The sequence below is a fragment of the Colius striatus genome, chromosome 1 (genome assembly GCF_028858725.1).
Source record: "Colius striatus isolate bColStr4 chromosome 1, bColStr4.1.hap1, whole genome shotgun sequence".
NCBI lineage: Eukaryota > Metazoa > Chordata > Aves > Coliiformes > Coliidae > Colius > Colius striatus.
Window position 1 is genome coordinate 197,723,839 of NC_084759.1, and position 18,540 is coordinate 197,742,378.

Below are 18,540 nucleotides of genomic sequence, written 5' to 3' on the forward strand. Positions count from 1 at the left end.
ATAATTACTTAATATCCAGTTTAAATTCCCCTGGTGCAACTTGAGGTCATTTTCTTTCCTTCTATAACATTATTTGGGAGTGATAAGTCCTCCTCTCAGTCTCCTCTTCTCTGGGCTAAACACTCCCAGTTCCTTTAGCTGTTCATCAGACTTGTGCTCCAGACCCTTCACCAGCTTTATTGCCTATCTCTGGACATGCTCCAGCACATCAATGTCCCTCTTGTAGTGAGACAACACTGAACATAGCGCTCAAGGTGTGGTCTCACTAGTGTCAAGTACAAGGGCATAATCACTGCTCTGGTACTGCAGCCACGATATTTCTGATACAAGTTAGGATGCCATTGACCACCTGGGCAGACTACTGGTTCACATTCAGCCACTGTCAGCCAACATCCTCAGGTCCTTTTATACTTTCCAGCCACTTTTCTTCAAACTTATAGTGTTGCATATATATCAAATATAAGCTACATATAGATACTCAAGTACGAGCTGTAAAAGGGCTAATAATCAAAAGCACAATTGCTTGTTTCCAGTATTTCTGGTCTTTAGTTACATATATATTTTTCTAAACTAATCAAGCTTCATGTAAGAAGTACTTAGTTATCTTTTATAATCTCCCTTTAAAATCCCTATAGAGAAACAAAGTGTTTAATACTGTACAGATTTAAAATGTCTTTTGTCAATCAGACTACCAGGAATACTAATATGCTATTGTTTCAGTACTGTGTTTCAGTCATTACATTGTCAGCATCCAATACATTCCAACAGGAAACCAACTGATTTTTGTAAACTTTCTCTTTATCTAAACTTTAAGTAACAATTATCCTAAATAAAAAATTACAGTTTCTGGAAGTTTTAAGAATGTGCAATTAATATAGAGTAACTCCTTGAAATTAACTGATTTCATTTGCACTAAAATGTCTTAGTAAGGCAAAGAAAATTCTCTACCTTGAGATGAACATTTAGTGATTGCTTGCTGTATTCTTAAATTCATATTCAAGTACAGTAAAAAGAAGATCCATGCAAGAAAATCTGACAGATCTCTTCCAATTATAAAATATTATAAGCTTTTCTACATGCAAATGCCCCCCAAATTAATACAGAGACATATGCTACCAAAGAATGGGTAGAAACACTGCTATAATCTACAAACAGTAGCCTGTACATAATAAATACAACTGCAGAAACAAAGTAAATATATTCTAAAATATGAGAAATGTATTTATTTCTTAAATTGATTTCTGTATGGAGTGTACATAGAGAGTACCATAAAGATATGGTGCTACTTTAGCTTTAGTGAATGTTAATGACATGATCTTGGCTGAATGAAGCCACACAAACAAATAATATTATATTAAAAAATCTCTTGGTCATCTCCTTTGTAAACTGGTGGTTTGTCATAATAAAGAAAACATTTAAAGATGCTCTGTTTTGCATGTTAAATGATTCCTTCTTGGAATGGCTTGTTTTGGAACACAACAAAGGAAATGTTAGTCAGAAATTGAAGAAATAGTTATACTTGAGTCATTAAGTAACAGTGACCACATCAAAATTAAATTTAGCTCTCTTAGAGAAGGAATAATATTAAAATAGAAAAATTAACCTTATTATATTAAATTTCAGAAGAGATACTAAACCAAATCAAATCATATATAAAAGTAAAATTAAAAAGACCAGAATAATTTAGATCCCTGTATTTACTAGCTGGAAGTTACATAAACATATGATTACCATTTATATACATTACTGGATCATGAAGAATCAGTAAAATTAATTTTAAAAAACCCACAAAGCAAAGCAGTAAGAGTTTTAGATGTTTTTTCTTGTATCAAGCAGAAATCATTTAAAAACCATGAAACAGTCCACTGGGGCAAAGGGAAGAGAATCAATCATGACACATGAACTGATGGGGATTTGATGTATGACCAAGTTATGATGAGGTGACAAGTAAACAAGCATTAACTGACATGACAAATGGATGCCTCAGAATCAAAGTAATTTTGACTTCAAATTCCAATGATTCCATGAAGTTGCTTTAATTAATATTTGCTGCAGATTGTGAATGCACACCTAGATGTCACATGACTTGCTTTAGCATTGCAAACTGTGTTGTTGAGTCCTACATTTGTGATGTGCAAATCTACAGTGAAATGTGGAGTGAGTAGACCCACTCAAAACCAGACACATAGTCTGTAGGACTTGTATGTCCCCTAGTCTACTTTGAAATAAATGAGCAACTGAACATTTTCTTGTAGTTATTCTTCACTATAATAAGTTAAGCAAGCACTTCTTCAAGACAGATCAGTTTCAAGTAATAATGATAAGCTACTGTCCTAGAGAAAAAAATATCACTTGAATTTATTAATAATGTATTGTATAGTTAGCAGTACTTACTGACATCCATCAAAAGCACAATTTTGCCAATTTAGACACTCTTAAAATGATTAGACTTTCTGAAAAAGCGTATAATATTTCAACAAAAAAAAATAAAGCTTTCATTTAACTTGCGTTTTTCCATTATTTGGAAATACTGTGAAAATATTATTTCCAAGAACTCTTTGCGATATTGAACATTGTAATTTTTAAGAGCTAATGCTTATTCTAAAAATGTTTTAGATTTCTGAGTCTAGGACTTCAAAGAAAAATGTTGTTGCCCAATTTATTAATACGAAACTCTCAGCATCACTGACACAATTCATACTGATTTTTTTAATTAAGTACTTAATTGCTAAAAAAATAAGCATTCTTATGGAGACTAGAACTGAAAGACACCACCTGTCATTTTCTCTTTAAAAGTATTGCTACTGTTTCAGGAAAAGAGACAGCAATCCTTGTTTTTACGTTCCTAAACAATATGTAAGATTGAAGTCAATTAATAGTATGAAAATAAACCTTACAAAATAATAAATGAAGATTCATCAGGGCAGTAGAATTTTTGGAATGCATTTACAGCATAATCAAAAAAAGGAAAAAAATTATCTGTCTATCTCAAAGTACTTTAAATAAAATGCTGCTATACTTAAGTACTTGGAGGTTACTGATACATAAAATGTTAGCACAACATAAACCAATTTATTACTAGTTCGTCACTCAGAGCTCAGTCACATCATTTAAGATAATGCATAAGTAAATAGAGAATAGGTTTTTTGTTATCACTCCTAAATTAGAATACTCATATATTTTATTTTTAATCTTGCTTGTCTATACACTTGTCTGCTTCTAGTCTGATAAATTTTTTTTCCCCACTGTTGATGATACCAAATCTTTTGGTGAAAACTAGCTGATACTGATACAGTGGGTTTCATTTAGGTAAGATAATGTCCTATGTCACTATATTGATCTCAGCAATATTTTTTATTCCTTGTCTTCTTTCTTTAATATTCTCTCTCCATAAAGCTCTAAAGGTTCATACATCTTCAAGATTCCTCAGGAATAAGATGTCAAACTCCTAGAAGGAAGGGCTGGGATAATAATCCTAAACCTTGAAAGCAGGTAGTATCACCCAAAACCTCTTCCAAATACTCATTTCTTACACTGTCCACAGTATTAGTAAAGGATAAAAATTAAGAATCAAACCCCACATATTTATTGCTTCTAATCCTTTTCATACTTATGAATGCAAACCTCGTGCCTTAATACATTTACTCATGTAATAAGAAAATATCTTCTGTTTAAATTATGCTTCATGATCAGGTGTACTTCCTAAGAACTGCTATCTGCAATTCAGGAGGTTACTGAAATTTCCATAGGAACTATTAGAAAAGATAATTGTGTTGCCACTGAATTGACAGGAATACCAGTTTGGAAGGAATAAAAGAGAAGATGATTATCTATCACAACAAAGATTATTTGATTAGCTTGTGACAAAAACAAGTCTGATCTCCTAAGAAAATTATGCTTTCTTGACCTCTGTGCTCGTTGGTGACACAATCAATTTATCAGTTTGTTTCCTATGACACATGGGATCTTTCTGAACAATTTCAAAATTCTTTGGTAAAGGGTACCTATGCTACTTTTTGTCCACCTAGGGAACCAAAGAAGTGGTTGAAGAATGTAGAGTTCCAGGAATACCATTGAAGGTTCTGTGAAAGGGAGGTAGTTGTTGCAAGGGAGTCTTCAGGGCCTGGGATGCCAATATGTGTGTTACAGTAGGAAGGTATTAGGGATGAGGAAAGGTGATTTTGACTTCAGCATGATTAAATGATTTGTTAAGAAGTGGAGAGGTTAAAAAGCTAGAAAAAAAAAATCTCAGACTATTTCAGGAGGAGAAAAAACAGAGAAAGCCCAAGGGACATGACATAGAAGCATATAGGAGACTGGAATACATCTTTCACTTTTTTGTGATTATTCTCTGCTTTAATATTTACCTGCCCTTGAGGCATATCGTTAATTATTATTCATTAAATTTAATATATTATTTAATATTTAATTATTAACTAATCATATAATTAATTATTACCAGTATCACACTTCTCAAAAATATCCTGGTGGCACTATGCAAAACAAAAGGTAGTAGGAAGGAAGCTTTATTCTCACATGTAGGTTAAACAATTCCACAGGGAAAAAAGAAAAGAAGAGACTTCACAAGACTTAAATACTTAAAAATCTCAGGAGATTATTGCAAGTTTTTCATAAAACCTCAAAACAAATCCATATTTCTCAAATCTAGTAGATTATTAAAATGTTGTTGGTGATCCAATCACCCCAACAGAAAAACACTCAATGAAAGAAAAGGACTGTAACTCTTCTTTCCCAAAGGGATATTTTAATTATAAAAGGATTTGACTTAAATTTCTACCAGAAGTTGTGAGGTCTTCATTGAGGTTCATTATCTACATTTTCAAAAGGTTTGAGGTCTTTACAGAGAAAAAAACAGTAACTGCTTAGGGTAGCAATCAGCCAGTTAAGAACAAATCTTGTCCAATGAACAGCATTAAGGTCAGACTGAAGGTTTTCTAATCCAATTACGTAAGCTACTCTTGGGATCTACCTCCACCCTTTAGTGCTCTCAGATGCACTTTTAAAAGTCTGTAAACAGTCCTGTAGTGATTAAGTGGTATCAGCATTATCACAATCCCTATGAAATCCCTAAGAACTCCAAGATGCCAACAGAAACACATTATTACCCTGTGCTACTTTAATATAGTTACAACTCAGGTGGATGTGATAATACCTAACCTCTGCCATCAAAATTACAATGTCTAGAACAGCAGACCTTACAGACTGAAGGACCAATACCCTTACAAAACAAAACCACAGAGACAGAGGTTGCACAGAAATCGACATCTGTAGAAACTTATGATCATATCGGGAACAGTTAAATGCAGAAGCCAAACCATGCCAACAGGGTTGTAGCAGAACTACAGTCATGGATATAATTTAGAAAAATTCTGGTGAACTTTTTTGTCATAGATTAGAAATCTGATTTCTTCATATTAATTTATAGTTTACAATATTTAAAATATAAAACATGCTAAGACATGACAACTCTAAGATATTTCCCATGGGTCCTGCAACACTCCCAGGCAACAGTATCAGATTTCAGTACATGTCAATATGTCTGTTACCTTTCAACAATTCCAAGGTAGAGCATTTTTATGCTATCAAATTCACAGCACACTTCAGGAGCTGTTTCACAAGAATGTATAAACATCAGTTATTATTATTTTCAAATCTCTGTGCTCTAAGTTTTTTGTTTTGTTTTACTTTTAAATTGAGAGCACACGGAGTTTTCAACAACTCAGATATCTAATTTTACAGCTCAAGGATTTTAGAGCTGCTACACATTAAAGCAGTAAATGTGAAACCAGAAAAAAAATTGCAATTCATTAACCCAATATTATGAAGAAATTTGTTGCATTTTCTAGCAAAGTTAGGGATTGTTTTGTATCAGGAAAGTTACACAGATCACGTATAACACATGGAACATCTATTTCCCCATTCTAAATGACAAGTACCCATACATATTACAATGTTCTATTAAATCCTAAAAGAAGTATTTTTATAAAAATATCTTTTTCTTATAACAAAAGAGCACAGCAAATCATGTCTCAAGCCTTTTCATAAGTGTTTTAATCAAAGAATAAAATGGAAAGTGAAATTATACACGTAAATCAAAATCAGAGCTTCATGTTGCTTTGTAATGCATTGGGAATAATTTTTTCATGATTGGTTTTAATCAATCATGCTACAGGGATGGCCACAAAGAATCTGTGCCTTAGACTTTGATCTTACCAACAAACCCCAACTTCAATTTTAATCAATGGAGTCATATGTCTGATTAAACATACACACATGATCACATATTTATAGAATCAAAGCTTTAGGATATGATCCATCAGACCACTTTGTGTTAGAGGAAATAACAGTTTGTGTATAACCTCTGTTTTTCACTGTTTGGCTGTAGAGCAGCTGAGGTCTGCCAGGAATCTGTGAGAGGCTCACCTATTTCAATGATAGTGCATTGATTTAGTTCAAAATGTTATGAAAGCTGTTAACCTAAGTCAGTATATCATGCACAACCTAAACCAACATAATCAGCATATTGTGCACTGAAGTAGATGCAGAACACATCTGAGTCATTACTGCAGTCCAGAGACAGCTATGTACAGCAGCTGTGGTTGCCACTTACATTATTCAGGTCACTGCTCTTGTGACTACACCTTTCTCCTTGCCTTCCAGACCATTATTAGACCAAAGACACAGTTCTTCATAATAATATCATTATTTATACTTTAACAAACCAGTAGCATTTGAGCTTGTAACCTCTGCAGTAAGCCATTCTCAGTTAAAGGGTTTTTTCCTAGGATATGTAACATCCTAGGCCTACCATAAGGCATGCATCCCAAATCCATCACATCCCATTTTATCTGATTGTAAGGTAGGTCTCTGGTTTAAGATGATCATTATTATAATTTAATACTCAGGAGAGACAGAAAGATACTTCCAGACTAAGTGGAACAACCAAGTGGATCATCTCTTTCAGAAATGAAAGTCAGGAACAAGGAGCATCCTGTATCTCTTTAGTCATAAAAGTTTGTGGGAGCTTTACTATTGTCCCTAGTAAAAGTAAAATAAAGTCACTGTTCTTTTTTCCTTTTTTATCAAAGTTTGAATTAGTAATAGAATTTAAGGACAATGTACTGCATTCAAAGTTGGTATTGGAGAACCACTCTTCAACTATTTAATTTATCTTCTAAATGTTAAGTATTTTATTTACCAGAATTCAGGTATTTCAGAAATGAAAAAACCCATTGCAGTGTTTGTTGGCTCACAGAAGTTTCAGTCACTCAACAAGCAATACTAATGAATCAGTAAAGGGCTTGAGACTGTTTACAGCCTGGTTCTATCATATAAATATTCAACCTGCTGAGTACTTTAACACATCTTCAATAGTCTGTGTAGAAATTACTTATCCCAGATGCTTGTGTAACCTGAAAATATGCAGGACGTGGTCATGTCTAAGATAAGAAGAGAAGAGACAATAATGACTTACTGCATGTAAACACATGCACATGAAGACACTTTTTTCAGCAACAACATTATTAACAATAAGATTTGTAAGACAGCTTACGTCTTTCTGGGCTCCCAGACAAGACATATTTTCAAGCTTTGCATCATACCATTCTCAATCAACTGAGATGAAATATTTAATACATAAAGGAATGGGTTTATTTTCTTTTACTCTTGGCTTTTACCACACACCCACGGGTAAGTACTTAGCTTAATCATAAACAAAGAGTTGCAGGAGCTCATGGAATTGAGCAACTTTCTAACCTTTAGCTTTCTGGCTGAAAAATGACCTTCAGTGATGACCCTAGTGAATAGTGCTATCTGGAAGAATTCCCTCACATCAAGTAACCTATTATTTTACTATTATTAAGTTTTAGTAACACTGCTGGGAGAAACCATCTGTTAAAAGAGAAACAAGGTAGTGACCCTTAGTTATTTGAGAACTGTTGTTTTCTGCAGTCAGTTTAAGGCACTTTTCATTCATTTTGTACAATTTCCTTTCACCAGTGTCAAGAAGATCAGAATAAGAAAAGGCCAGCATCCTTCTGATGTTTATTGCACATCAACAAATAAAAGATATATTTACAGCTGCATTCACCACTTTACTAGGCCTATTAAACAAATGTGTTGTAAGAAGAAGCCTATAAAGCAAACTTAGCAACAGTAAAAAGCCCATTGTTTGACTCCCCACAGCAGCTTCAATTGCTTCACAGTATGAAGTCAGGAATCCTTTAGATAAAAATAAACAGAGAAGAAGTAGAGAATAGAAACATTAAGGATTTTAAGAATAGTGAAGATTTCTTTCAATGAAAGCTTGTCTTCCAAGCACTATGTCCTTGCTTTAGAGAATTATTTTGCAAATAGTTTGCAAAAAATACCCCATCATCATACTAAAGGGATCCAGTAATAACATTTTAAATATGTATGTAAACCCCATCATCATACTAAAAGGATCCAGTAATAACATTTTAAATATGTATGTAAATCTATTTTTCATATTTTAAAGAAATAGAAATAAAGAATATACTTCTTCTGTTGCACTGAATGAGTAAATTTCCAAAACCTGAAATTCTTCAGTATTGCTGAAGTAAAATGTTAACAACATGATTTATAACAATAGTAAACTTTTTTTTCCCCTTAACTGCTGCTGCCAAATCACAATTGGAAGAAGACAGTATATTACCTGTCACCAGATTCTTATAAATGGTGAACATATTCACCAAAGGGATATAAGAAGTTGTCAGTGACATTATTTTCTCTTTCCTGTTTTTGGCTTCTTTTTTTCTATTAATATAATTTTTTCCCTTATATTTCTTCTGTATTTTTACATTTAATATTCATAGGAATCCTTTGACCTATATTGTAATATAAGTCACTCAAAGTACAAAAATCACATGTCTGTCTTACAGTTTTCCTTGACTGGAAAGATACTATTCACAACTAGGTTTCCTAATGTGAAAATTCATATAAAGTAAATTCAACTAAGAATGATAATATAGTATTAGAAGCTAGATATTGTATGTCTATGGCACATTAGTCTTTGCCATTACAGTACTGCAAGGTTTCATTTGTGTCAACTTTTTAATTAGCAGAATCATTGAAAACTTCAGTTTTTAGTCCATTCCTTGATACTGGAGATTACCAAGAGTTAACCAGTAACAGGCAGTTGGGTTACAGAAAGTTCAATGGAACCAAGTTTCTTCATGGAAGGCAAAGAGACAACATGTCAGAGAGCATCACGGTTTCTGGGTAAATACTGATTTAGCACTGCAAAGTGTATGAGGCAAATGGACAGCTCTTACGTCAGGCAAATGAAGTTCCAGTTTGAAACACTACACTGTATTCAAGGACAAATCTTGGGTCTTTATGTGTAATTGGAAGGTTCTTGTTGACTTTTCTTAAGTGTTGAGCAGATTCTGATTCATAGAAGAGGTTAATAAAGCATGTCAAGTACTATATTGAGATAGGGTATCAGGAGATGACATAGACAACTATGAGTTATCTGCTTTCACCTGAGACTAATAAAAAGTAGTTCAAATATGAGATTCAACTTATATTCCATCAAAAATTATATTTCAACTATGTGAGGTATCCAAGTTTTGCAGGTATTGGCTGCACACACAATCTGCATCATGCCAAGGCCAAACTGCTTGGCAACCATCATTTTGCTGACAGCTTTGTGCTTACAGATGTCTTGTACATACTTGCCCAGAAACTGCAAAAGGAAACTTTGACATGCCATTATATTCCGGAGGTCCTGCAAATTACAGGTTAAAAAAAAAAATGAGAGTAGACTAGAAGAGAAACAAAGATTCATCACTAAGGTGATATATTCATCTAGTGTAGCTAAACAGTACATCCAGATGCCTGTCTATAACACAATGCAATTTACAAATTGTCTGAAAAGGTCTAACTTTAAGAAATATCACAGAGAAACCCTGATAAAAAAAAAAAAACCCACAGAGAAACTTTTCCTTCTGTTTGTAATGTTAGGGTTTTTTAATCTCAAAACACTTTCAGTTAGTTGATATTCATAGGCCTAAAAAAATCACAGAGCAAGAAAAAAAAAGAATACATAGTGATACATTCCTGTTTTACTTTGTTTTGAAAGGGAGAAAGTCTTTAGACTGCTATAAAACAGTTTGACAAAGGGATGCACTATGAGTGAAAGCATATCAATTTATAGCTTCATCAAAACTGACAGAAGATGCTTAGAGAAGAAATGCAGTCATGTCAGCCTTTGATTGAATTCATTAACAAGGTGAAATCTCTCTTCCAAAATAAAATTTGAAACCATCAAAATGATCAGAAGAAACAAGATCAAGAGAAAAAGGAATTTGTCAATTTGAGATGATAAAAGTGGTGAAACACTAGGTTAGTAACATTTGTTTTGGAAACTATGCTCAAAAAGAATCATGGTGGTTTTATTTGTTTTCATGCATGTAGCAAACTTACTTAGTTCCTCAAGATGAGACTCAGTGATGTCCATTTACATTTTTTATCAATTTAAAGATGGAGTTTATTGTAAAATCTTTTCAAATATCAGTTCTTCAAAATTATTTACAGCTTTTCTCTAGAGGTATAGCTAAGTGACACTACAGATTTTTTATAATTCCATATTTTTATTCTTTTTCTCTTCTAACATTTCCTTTTCTGTTTACTCATAGATGCTTAACAGATTATTTAATTGTCAAACATTAATTAACCAATGCAAAAAAAATTTAAATAACATACTCAAGTTAAGAGGGGTTTTTTCCTGTAAAACAAATATTATTATCTTTATTCCTATAGGCTATGAATTTCTTAAGAAAGGAAGATTTTTCTAATCAATTCTGCCTACGTGCTATAACTTTGTTGTATTTGCCTGGCTGCATGAACAAAACCAGAGCGTTGGTTTCAATAATAGTTACTATTCCCATTGCACAATGTCAGAATATTTATTGACCAAAAGTTTCTCAAGGGGCCTGACACAGATGCTCACCCTTGCACAGAATCCTGTAAATTATACAAACAGCATTATTCCTACTTTCATTTAAGTAATGTTGAATACAATATCAGAAGAAAGGTTTAAAATAGCAGATAGCGTTATCACTTTAAATACAAGGAGGTGACTGTATAGAAGCAGCAGCATGCAGGTTATTCTGGTCTTGCACCTTCAGATGGTACTTGATTCTCTAAAGCAAAAGCAGGAAAGTGATTGATGTCATGGAGCAAACAGTCTGCTTCATGTATCCCTGGCGGTGGTTCTTATCGCTTCAGAATTCTGCTACAGCAATACGTACAGACGTCTTTGTCAACAAAATGCAGTTATGGAAGGAACTAGCATGTGTCCTCTCCTCTGCCAGAAAAAAATCCTACCTTGGTGAGCAAATCTCTTTAGGATTACTTGGAAACACTCCTGAACGTGCTTCCAGTCACCTCTTTGTGATATGAATGAATAACAATCTAAAGCTTAACCAGATTGTTGATAAAGAATCAATTGTCTGTTCAGTGAAAAAAGGGATGCAAAACCTCACCTCTCCACCCTACAAGTGAGATATGTGTGTATCTTTCCCTGAGACAATTCTAAGCTGATATTGACTTCTACATGCCCTCAAGAATTTGAGTATGAAGATGACTGCTTGTCATACGATTTTTCCAAATATTCATAATCCTGTTTATCAGCCCTTATACCCAAATACATTTAGACCTGAAGCCATAATACAGGATAATACATGTTTTTAACTCCCAGTTCCCTGGAATTACACTGCTTTTTAATTCACTAAGAAAAAATCAAACTTATAACTGTTATACAGCCATTTTTATAGATACATTTATATATATGCGTATACGTTTATATATATGCGTATACATACATACATTAAATTATCTATTTTTTTTTTAATACAGACTTGTCTGGACTGTATGTAAGCATAAACCATATACTAAATCCTTATTCTGGTTCTAACTCAAGGTAATTTAAGTCTAGCATCTGGAATTAACATCTTTCACAAATTTGAATTGCCTTGGTAGAAAACTAGTCTTTCAAAGTCAATCACAGAATCACAGAATCTTAAGGGTCAGAAGGGACCTTGAAAGGTCAACTAGTCCAACCTCCCTGTCAGAGCATGATCACCTAGAGTAGGCCATACCGAAACTTATCCAGGTGGATTTTAAATGTCTCCAGAGAAGAAGACCACAATCTATCTGGGCAGCCTGTTCCAGTGCTCTGTCACCCTCACAGTGAAGAAGTTTTTCCTTATGTTTGTTTGGAACCTCTTACTTTCTAGGTACTACCTAGTGTCCCTTGTCTTGTCATTGGATGTCATTGAGAAGAGCCTGACTCCATCCTCCTGGCACTTGCCTTTTATATATTTGTACACATTAATGAAGTCACCCCTCAGTTTCCTCTTCTCTAAGCTCCCTCAGCCTTTCATCATAAGGGAGATGCTCCACTATAGTCTTTGTGGCCCTGTGCTGAACTCTCTAGCAGATCCCTCTCGTTCTTGAACTGAGGAGCCCAGAACTGGAAAAAATATCAAAACCAGAATCCTCTTACACTGAAAGGTGTTAAAAATAGAAACATTTTCATGCATGAAATTCAATCAGTCATGATTCAGTTATGGATTCTGCGGCTAGTCATTTATTAGCAATGATTTACACGGACAGGTGATTACTAATTGAAAATATTATACTTGCATTAAATATATTCACATACTTCAGCATTCACAAATACCTGTCTAAAAATTCACTACATTTTTGTTATTAAATTTATTCATTAATCCTTGAATAAATTTTGTTGCCACCTAGCTAGGGAACAGACACTGTAAGATACCATGGCTAAGCATGATAAAACCATTATTCAAATTTCTAAATTAATGTTCTCAAGAAAGTTAAAGTACATGTGCTGAAAGTCTGGCTCCTGCAAATGGCAATGGAATATTTTTTTCTGCTGTTAACAGATATCAGCAGACTTCAAAGATTATTAACCAGCTTGAACAAATCTAAGTTCTTCTACAAGCAATGATTTATATTACACATTTTACATATTAATATCCATATTTGAATGTGCAGAGTATCACTTTTGCCTGCAACATTTCATCTCTCCCTTCCTTAGCTGTCTACTGCTATTGTTTGAAATATTTATGCTTTGAGAATAAATTTTCTAGTTCAGATTATTTCATTCTAAATTAATTCTGCTCCTTCTGCCTGCTGCAGTCTTGTCTCTACTATAGAAAATAGCAAGCAGTTCACACAGCAGGTAAAAGGGAAGTATTTGGATGGATAAGACAAACATAACTGCTACTTAACTATATCTTTCCCAGGCAAGAACAATGTCCAGTGCATAGTTACACAACCTGAGATCAGGGGACGCCAAAATTCCTCAAGTCATTCAAGAGTCATGTAAATAGTTAAAACAGAGAACAAATCCTTCAAGATCTGCAAATTTCTGCCCATAACCAACTCTATCCCACTGCAGCAACAAAACTGTATGTGCCATCTTCAGGGCTCAACATCTCATTTTCGTACTATGTTATCTTTGCTCTTTAACACATCCACAAACCAGGGAGAAAAAAAGTTAGCAATACACTGGAAATCCTGTGTGATGCTTGAGTTATACGATTACATCCTTCGTTGGCTTGTCAGGCCTACATGCTTCTAGTGTAGCTCCATTAGGATTATATAAATATATCACTCTTGTCCTCTGGAAACTAAATCCATTTCAATCTGTAATATAAATAGTGTCTTTTTAACATGCAGTGTGTTCTGATTTCACCTTAATTATATATTTCCAATTCGAGAATTCAAACTGTGGGATACTAGGAAAGAATTTAACCAGCAGCTTCTAAAGAATAGGGATTGAAGCTTGACTTCCATTAACACCTCATTAGGGAGAGCCTGTACTGTAAGTAAAATGAGGTAATGATTTTTAAATATAGTTGTCAACCTATAACTTAATAATGTAGAAAGTTATTTCTCTGTAATTCTGAGCAAGAAATAATACATCTCTACTACAGATCAATATGAAGCTACTGGAGTACATTATTACGTTAAACAAGACTGGACATCATCAAACACTGACCTTTAGTGTAACCATACTACAAATACCACAAGTGGTACTAATTGCAGGGTAAATTTTCTGATAGACACAACATGACAGTTTGGGGAAAACACCTTGAAGTCCTGGATATAAATACAGTTCAGCTTACTAAAAATGGATTTAGAGCCATCAAATAACTGTTGAGTGGTTATAGGATTGATTCTACCCCATAAAAAGGAATGGAAAAACTTTCATGTGTAAGATTACTGTGAATAAAAATGAATAATCACCATTACATTTTACATTAACTTGACAGGTTTAACAGTAGTTCAAGAATGCACGACTTTCATTAACTCCTACTGAAGCTGAGAAAATGACCATAGAGTCAAACAGGGGTTGCAATACATCCCTTAATTGGCAAGGGGATTGTGGTATTCCTATCCATCAGGTGACCCCTCTGCCCAAGGGTTAGGACCTGATCTTGCTGCAGTGGGTTTGGAGGCATGTGTGCACTGCAGGTGAAGCCTGATTCTCTGTGAGAGCAAAAAGTTCTCATTCATTTTCAGTTCACTACACTTTCACTGAGTATCACATTAAAATATTTTTTCTTAAAAAAGCATTTATCAACTTATAAGAATCAAAAAGTCTCTGTTTCTAATTTGTTGAAGCCTTCTCTTGGCTCTTTAGAATAACAAGAATTTAAAACAGACTAGTTTTAAATCCTTCTTCCATAACAAATAAAACCCTCATGTCCATAAATCTCATCTTGCTCATCACAGAAGCTTTTAAATTACCAGTCATCACTAGCCTGTCTTGCAAGGACCTGAATGGCAACTAGCCACAAGCGTACATGATTCTAAAGGGAAGCAGTGAGCAGATATGCTTATTTTTGTGTTTCAGGGTTTTTGCAGTGAAATTTTAAACTGAATTTACAGCTACTCCACACTGAAATTTTACACATATGGTCTTCATCATCTGTAACACACGGAAGCTCACAGGACAAGCTGCAGCGTCTTCATAAGGAGAATGCACAACTATCTCTTCATAACTAACTCATGCCTAGATGGAACCCAGAGCAGCCCTTCTCTAGAGCAAATGCTATTAAGATGAGGGATCCTCCTGCTGTTCCTGTTTGATTAGTGAATACAACAAAGACATGTACTCATTGTCTTCATGCTTGGTCGCTACATTCTTTTTACTGGGAAGATGGCAATAGCTGTTCCCAGGGTGAAGGCAGGTATGCCATTTCTAACCTTGGGCTGGAGATGCATGGTCAGACACTCACAGCTTGTAAAATCGGTCATATTTCATAAGTACAAAAAATAAGTATGAAAAATAGTATTGTACAACATGAAATAGAAGATGGTGGTGAAGTGGGTGTTGGAACAGATCTTTCTGTGTAACTGAATCTGAGTGTACTGGCATCAGGCATGGAAGGTTTAGCCCTCTATGAGAAATGAATGTATCTCTTTGAAAATACCAGACTTATGAAGTGCTATGGCCAAATTAGTGGCTCCCTGCTGAAAGTGGAAATAGTATGCAGTCAAATGTACACTGATTCCAACCAGCTGAAACACAATTATTTCTACAAGTGAGCACAGAAGCAGTTAATAGCTGCAGCACCATAATGGGGTGCTTGCCAAAACTGACAGCTAAGCCAGAGTCCTGAACCAACATAAGAGTAGATCTATTTGTCTCACTGTGCTTTTCTCATCTCCCTTACCCCATCACAAGCAATGATATATCAATTATGATAGCCTTAGTAATCACATCTAGAGATAAATTGGTGTTTAAATGCACATTTTCAACAGTAAGAGAGGTGAAAGGATGATATAATCAGCATTTGTCACTCATTCCTTATGTACTCTGAAAATATAGGCTAAAAAAGAAGTGATTTGTATATTAAAAGGAATAATATCATTTATTTCATTGAGACCAATTGTTTACTTGCAACTTTCCATGACAAATCTTTCACTCTTTCAAATGTATTTCACCATTCTATAAAAGCAAAGCCCATTTCTTATAGCTTCCTAGCAAAACGTTCAGACCAATTATCCCATTCAGCTTCTCCTTTGTTTATAACTGGTAATTTAACTTGCTATATAAAACACATTTAAACCTTGTTTAGACTAAAGCTGTCTACACATGGAGCTGTAGAATGATGCTAATTCTTAAATCTTATCCATACTTAAAATAGGTATTCTAATATACCTTGCAGTGATGAAGCTTAGTTTTCACTTTCATAACCACAGAAATGTTCTCGAGTAAATTAACATTTGCTCATCCCCTACTATGTCAGCAAAAAGGCATTTTCTTTTCATCTTTGTATAAGATGTAATACTGATTGGACAATCATCAATTTATCTTGCACACTTAACATTTTTTCACTCCTACTGCAGTAATTGCCTGTCACATATTTCTAAGTACATAATCTGCAGATCTACTTCTGCAGAGAACTGAAAAGTTGTATTTGTGCACAGGTATTTTTATATACACATGGGATTAAAACCAAATCATAGAGAAGAGTTTAAATCACAGGCAGTCCAGAACTAAACAAGAGATGCTCCAAATGAAGTATAATTCAAGCTTCAGGTAAATTGAAACATAAATAATTTAAAACAAACAAGAAAAAAAGAGTTATAAGTAGTCTACATATATATGTCAGAAAAAAACCCTCCTTTTTTTTTTCTTCGTATAACTCAGTTAAACTACAAGCAGACTTACATTGGCAGTTAGTCATTTTAATTATAGTGTGATGACACTTGCTAGTTTAGAAAATGAATCATATGGTTGCACAGGAATTCAGTCTTTTTGCCTTAGCTATATTTGTAGATAGATAGAATTCTAAAAGTGAAACAGGCTTTTAATTGTTTAAAGGTTACTTGATGCATAAAAGTATATTTATACAGCAATAATTTCAGGTTATTTTCTCCATTTTCCCCCCTCCTATTAGAGATCAGACATCCTTCTTACAGCATGGAGGGTAAGACAGAATGACAAGCAATTCTAATAAATTCTTAGGTAGAAGAGTACTTCAGTAGCTTAAAATCATCACTGTGTATTAAACCTTCCTGAATTCACTAAACTTAATTATGGATGCATTTAATACAAGGAAACAATTCACATGATTTCTGAACAGGAATATTTTACTCTGTCAAAGGTCCCAATTTAACCCCAATGCAGTACTTTCAGTGAAGTCAATGAGCTCACATTAGCATAAAGTCTTTAAAAACCTGACACACTGACCTACCTTTATGTGACAGACGTAACCTTGGCTGCCTCGTATCTGTGGTATGACATCCAGTCGGTAGCTCTAGTAACAAGCCATACAGTGCCAGGATTAAAAGGTCCTGGGTAGATGTCATCCTGCCCAAAATCAAATTCTTGTGCTCTTCACTTAACTGCTGCTGTTTGTTGATTTGCTGGGTGGTTTTTTTAGGGCTCCAAGTTCCACTTCTACTTTCCCAGTGCAGTTAGATTTCTGTCTTTGGTCAGTTTGTGGGGTATCTCTATGGGAAATTCAGTGTTCATCAGAGAAACACACAGCCTCAGCTAGCCATGTGTCAAGCTGTGCAAATGTCATGTAAAAATATTCCCTCCCTAGGACATTTGTTTATAAAGTACGAGGACATTCCAAGGCGTTACTCTGCAGTGTTGTGTCTTGAGCTCTCTTTAGTAACTCTGCCAGTGGATTCAGGAAGAAGCTGTATTTTCAGTCTCTCCTGCAAAGCAATTCATTCAGAGAAGGAGGGAGGGAGGGGAAAAAAAAAAAAGCAAGCACCCTCCTCCTTGGTGCTCTTCAGAACTCAGCCCCTTGCTCTGACTTGCCAAACAGCTAGTTTTGATTCACCTTTCACCTTTGCTAATTAAAAACAAGAAGTGCCGTTCCCTCCTGGAGTTGCAGATCCACCCAGCGGGAATCCGGGCTGGCAGGCTGCTGTATTTACTGAGAAAGTTCAGGGAGGATTGAGGCGATGTACAGCCCTGACTGCTTTTAGGAAGCATTTTAATCCACGTGCCGTGCACCGATTCCTCAATTGCTTTGTGGTTTCACCTTGTAAAGCACTGAGAGAAGGGTCAGAATCCCTTCCCCCTGTCCTTCCCTTCCAAAAAGTCATTTCAGCTTTTGTTTCCAGCTCAGTTTTAGAGGAGGATTAACCCCTGAATTAACTATTTAAGTACATTATCGCTTAGAGTCATTAAACAGCATGCTACTAAGTGAATCAGAATAAAAAGATTCTAGTTGTATATCCTTTCTTACTTTAAAGGAAAAAGTTTAGCTTTTGTGGATTTGCTTTGTGGCTTCTTCTCATTGTATTTTAAATGTCTGTGACTCTGGTTGGTAGATGATCCACACATGTTAGTAAAATTACTTATCTGAATAGATGCTTATGGGACTGGGCAGTACTTTTTAGTACTTTTTTTTTTAAAGCCTGAGCAGAGAGCATGATATAGTATGATAAACAGTATCAGATTTACAAGTATCGAGCAGCTACCTCTTATGTTGC

At 34.6% G+C, this 18,540-nt stretch overlaps 1 protein-coding gene across 1 annotated transcript in view; it reads right to left on the bottom strand.

Annotated features, from left to right (window-relative positions):
- Positions 1–17,761, bottom strand: part of SEMA3E (semaphorin 3E) — a 145,154-nt gene extending 127,393 nt beyond the window's left edge. Inside the window, exon 1 of the mRNA XM_062019731.1 lies at positions 17,283–17,761. Coding sequence (XP_061875715.1) covers positions 17,283–17,397 — 115 coding nt within the window. The 5' untranslated portion in view covers positions 17,398–17,761. The remainder of the gene's footprint in view (positions 1–17,282) is intronic.
- Positions 17,762–18,540: the final 779 nt, after the last annotated feature.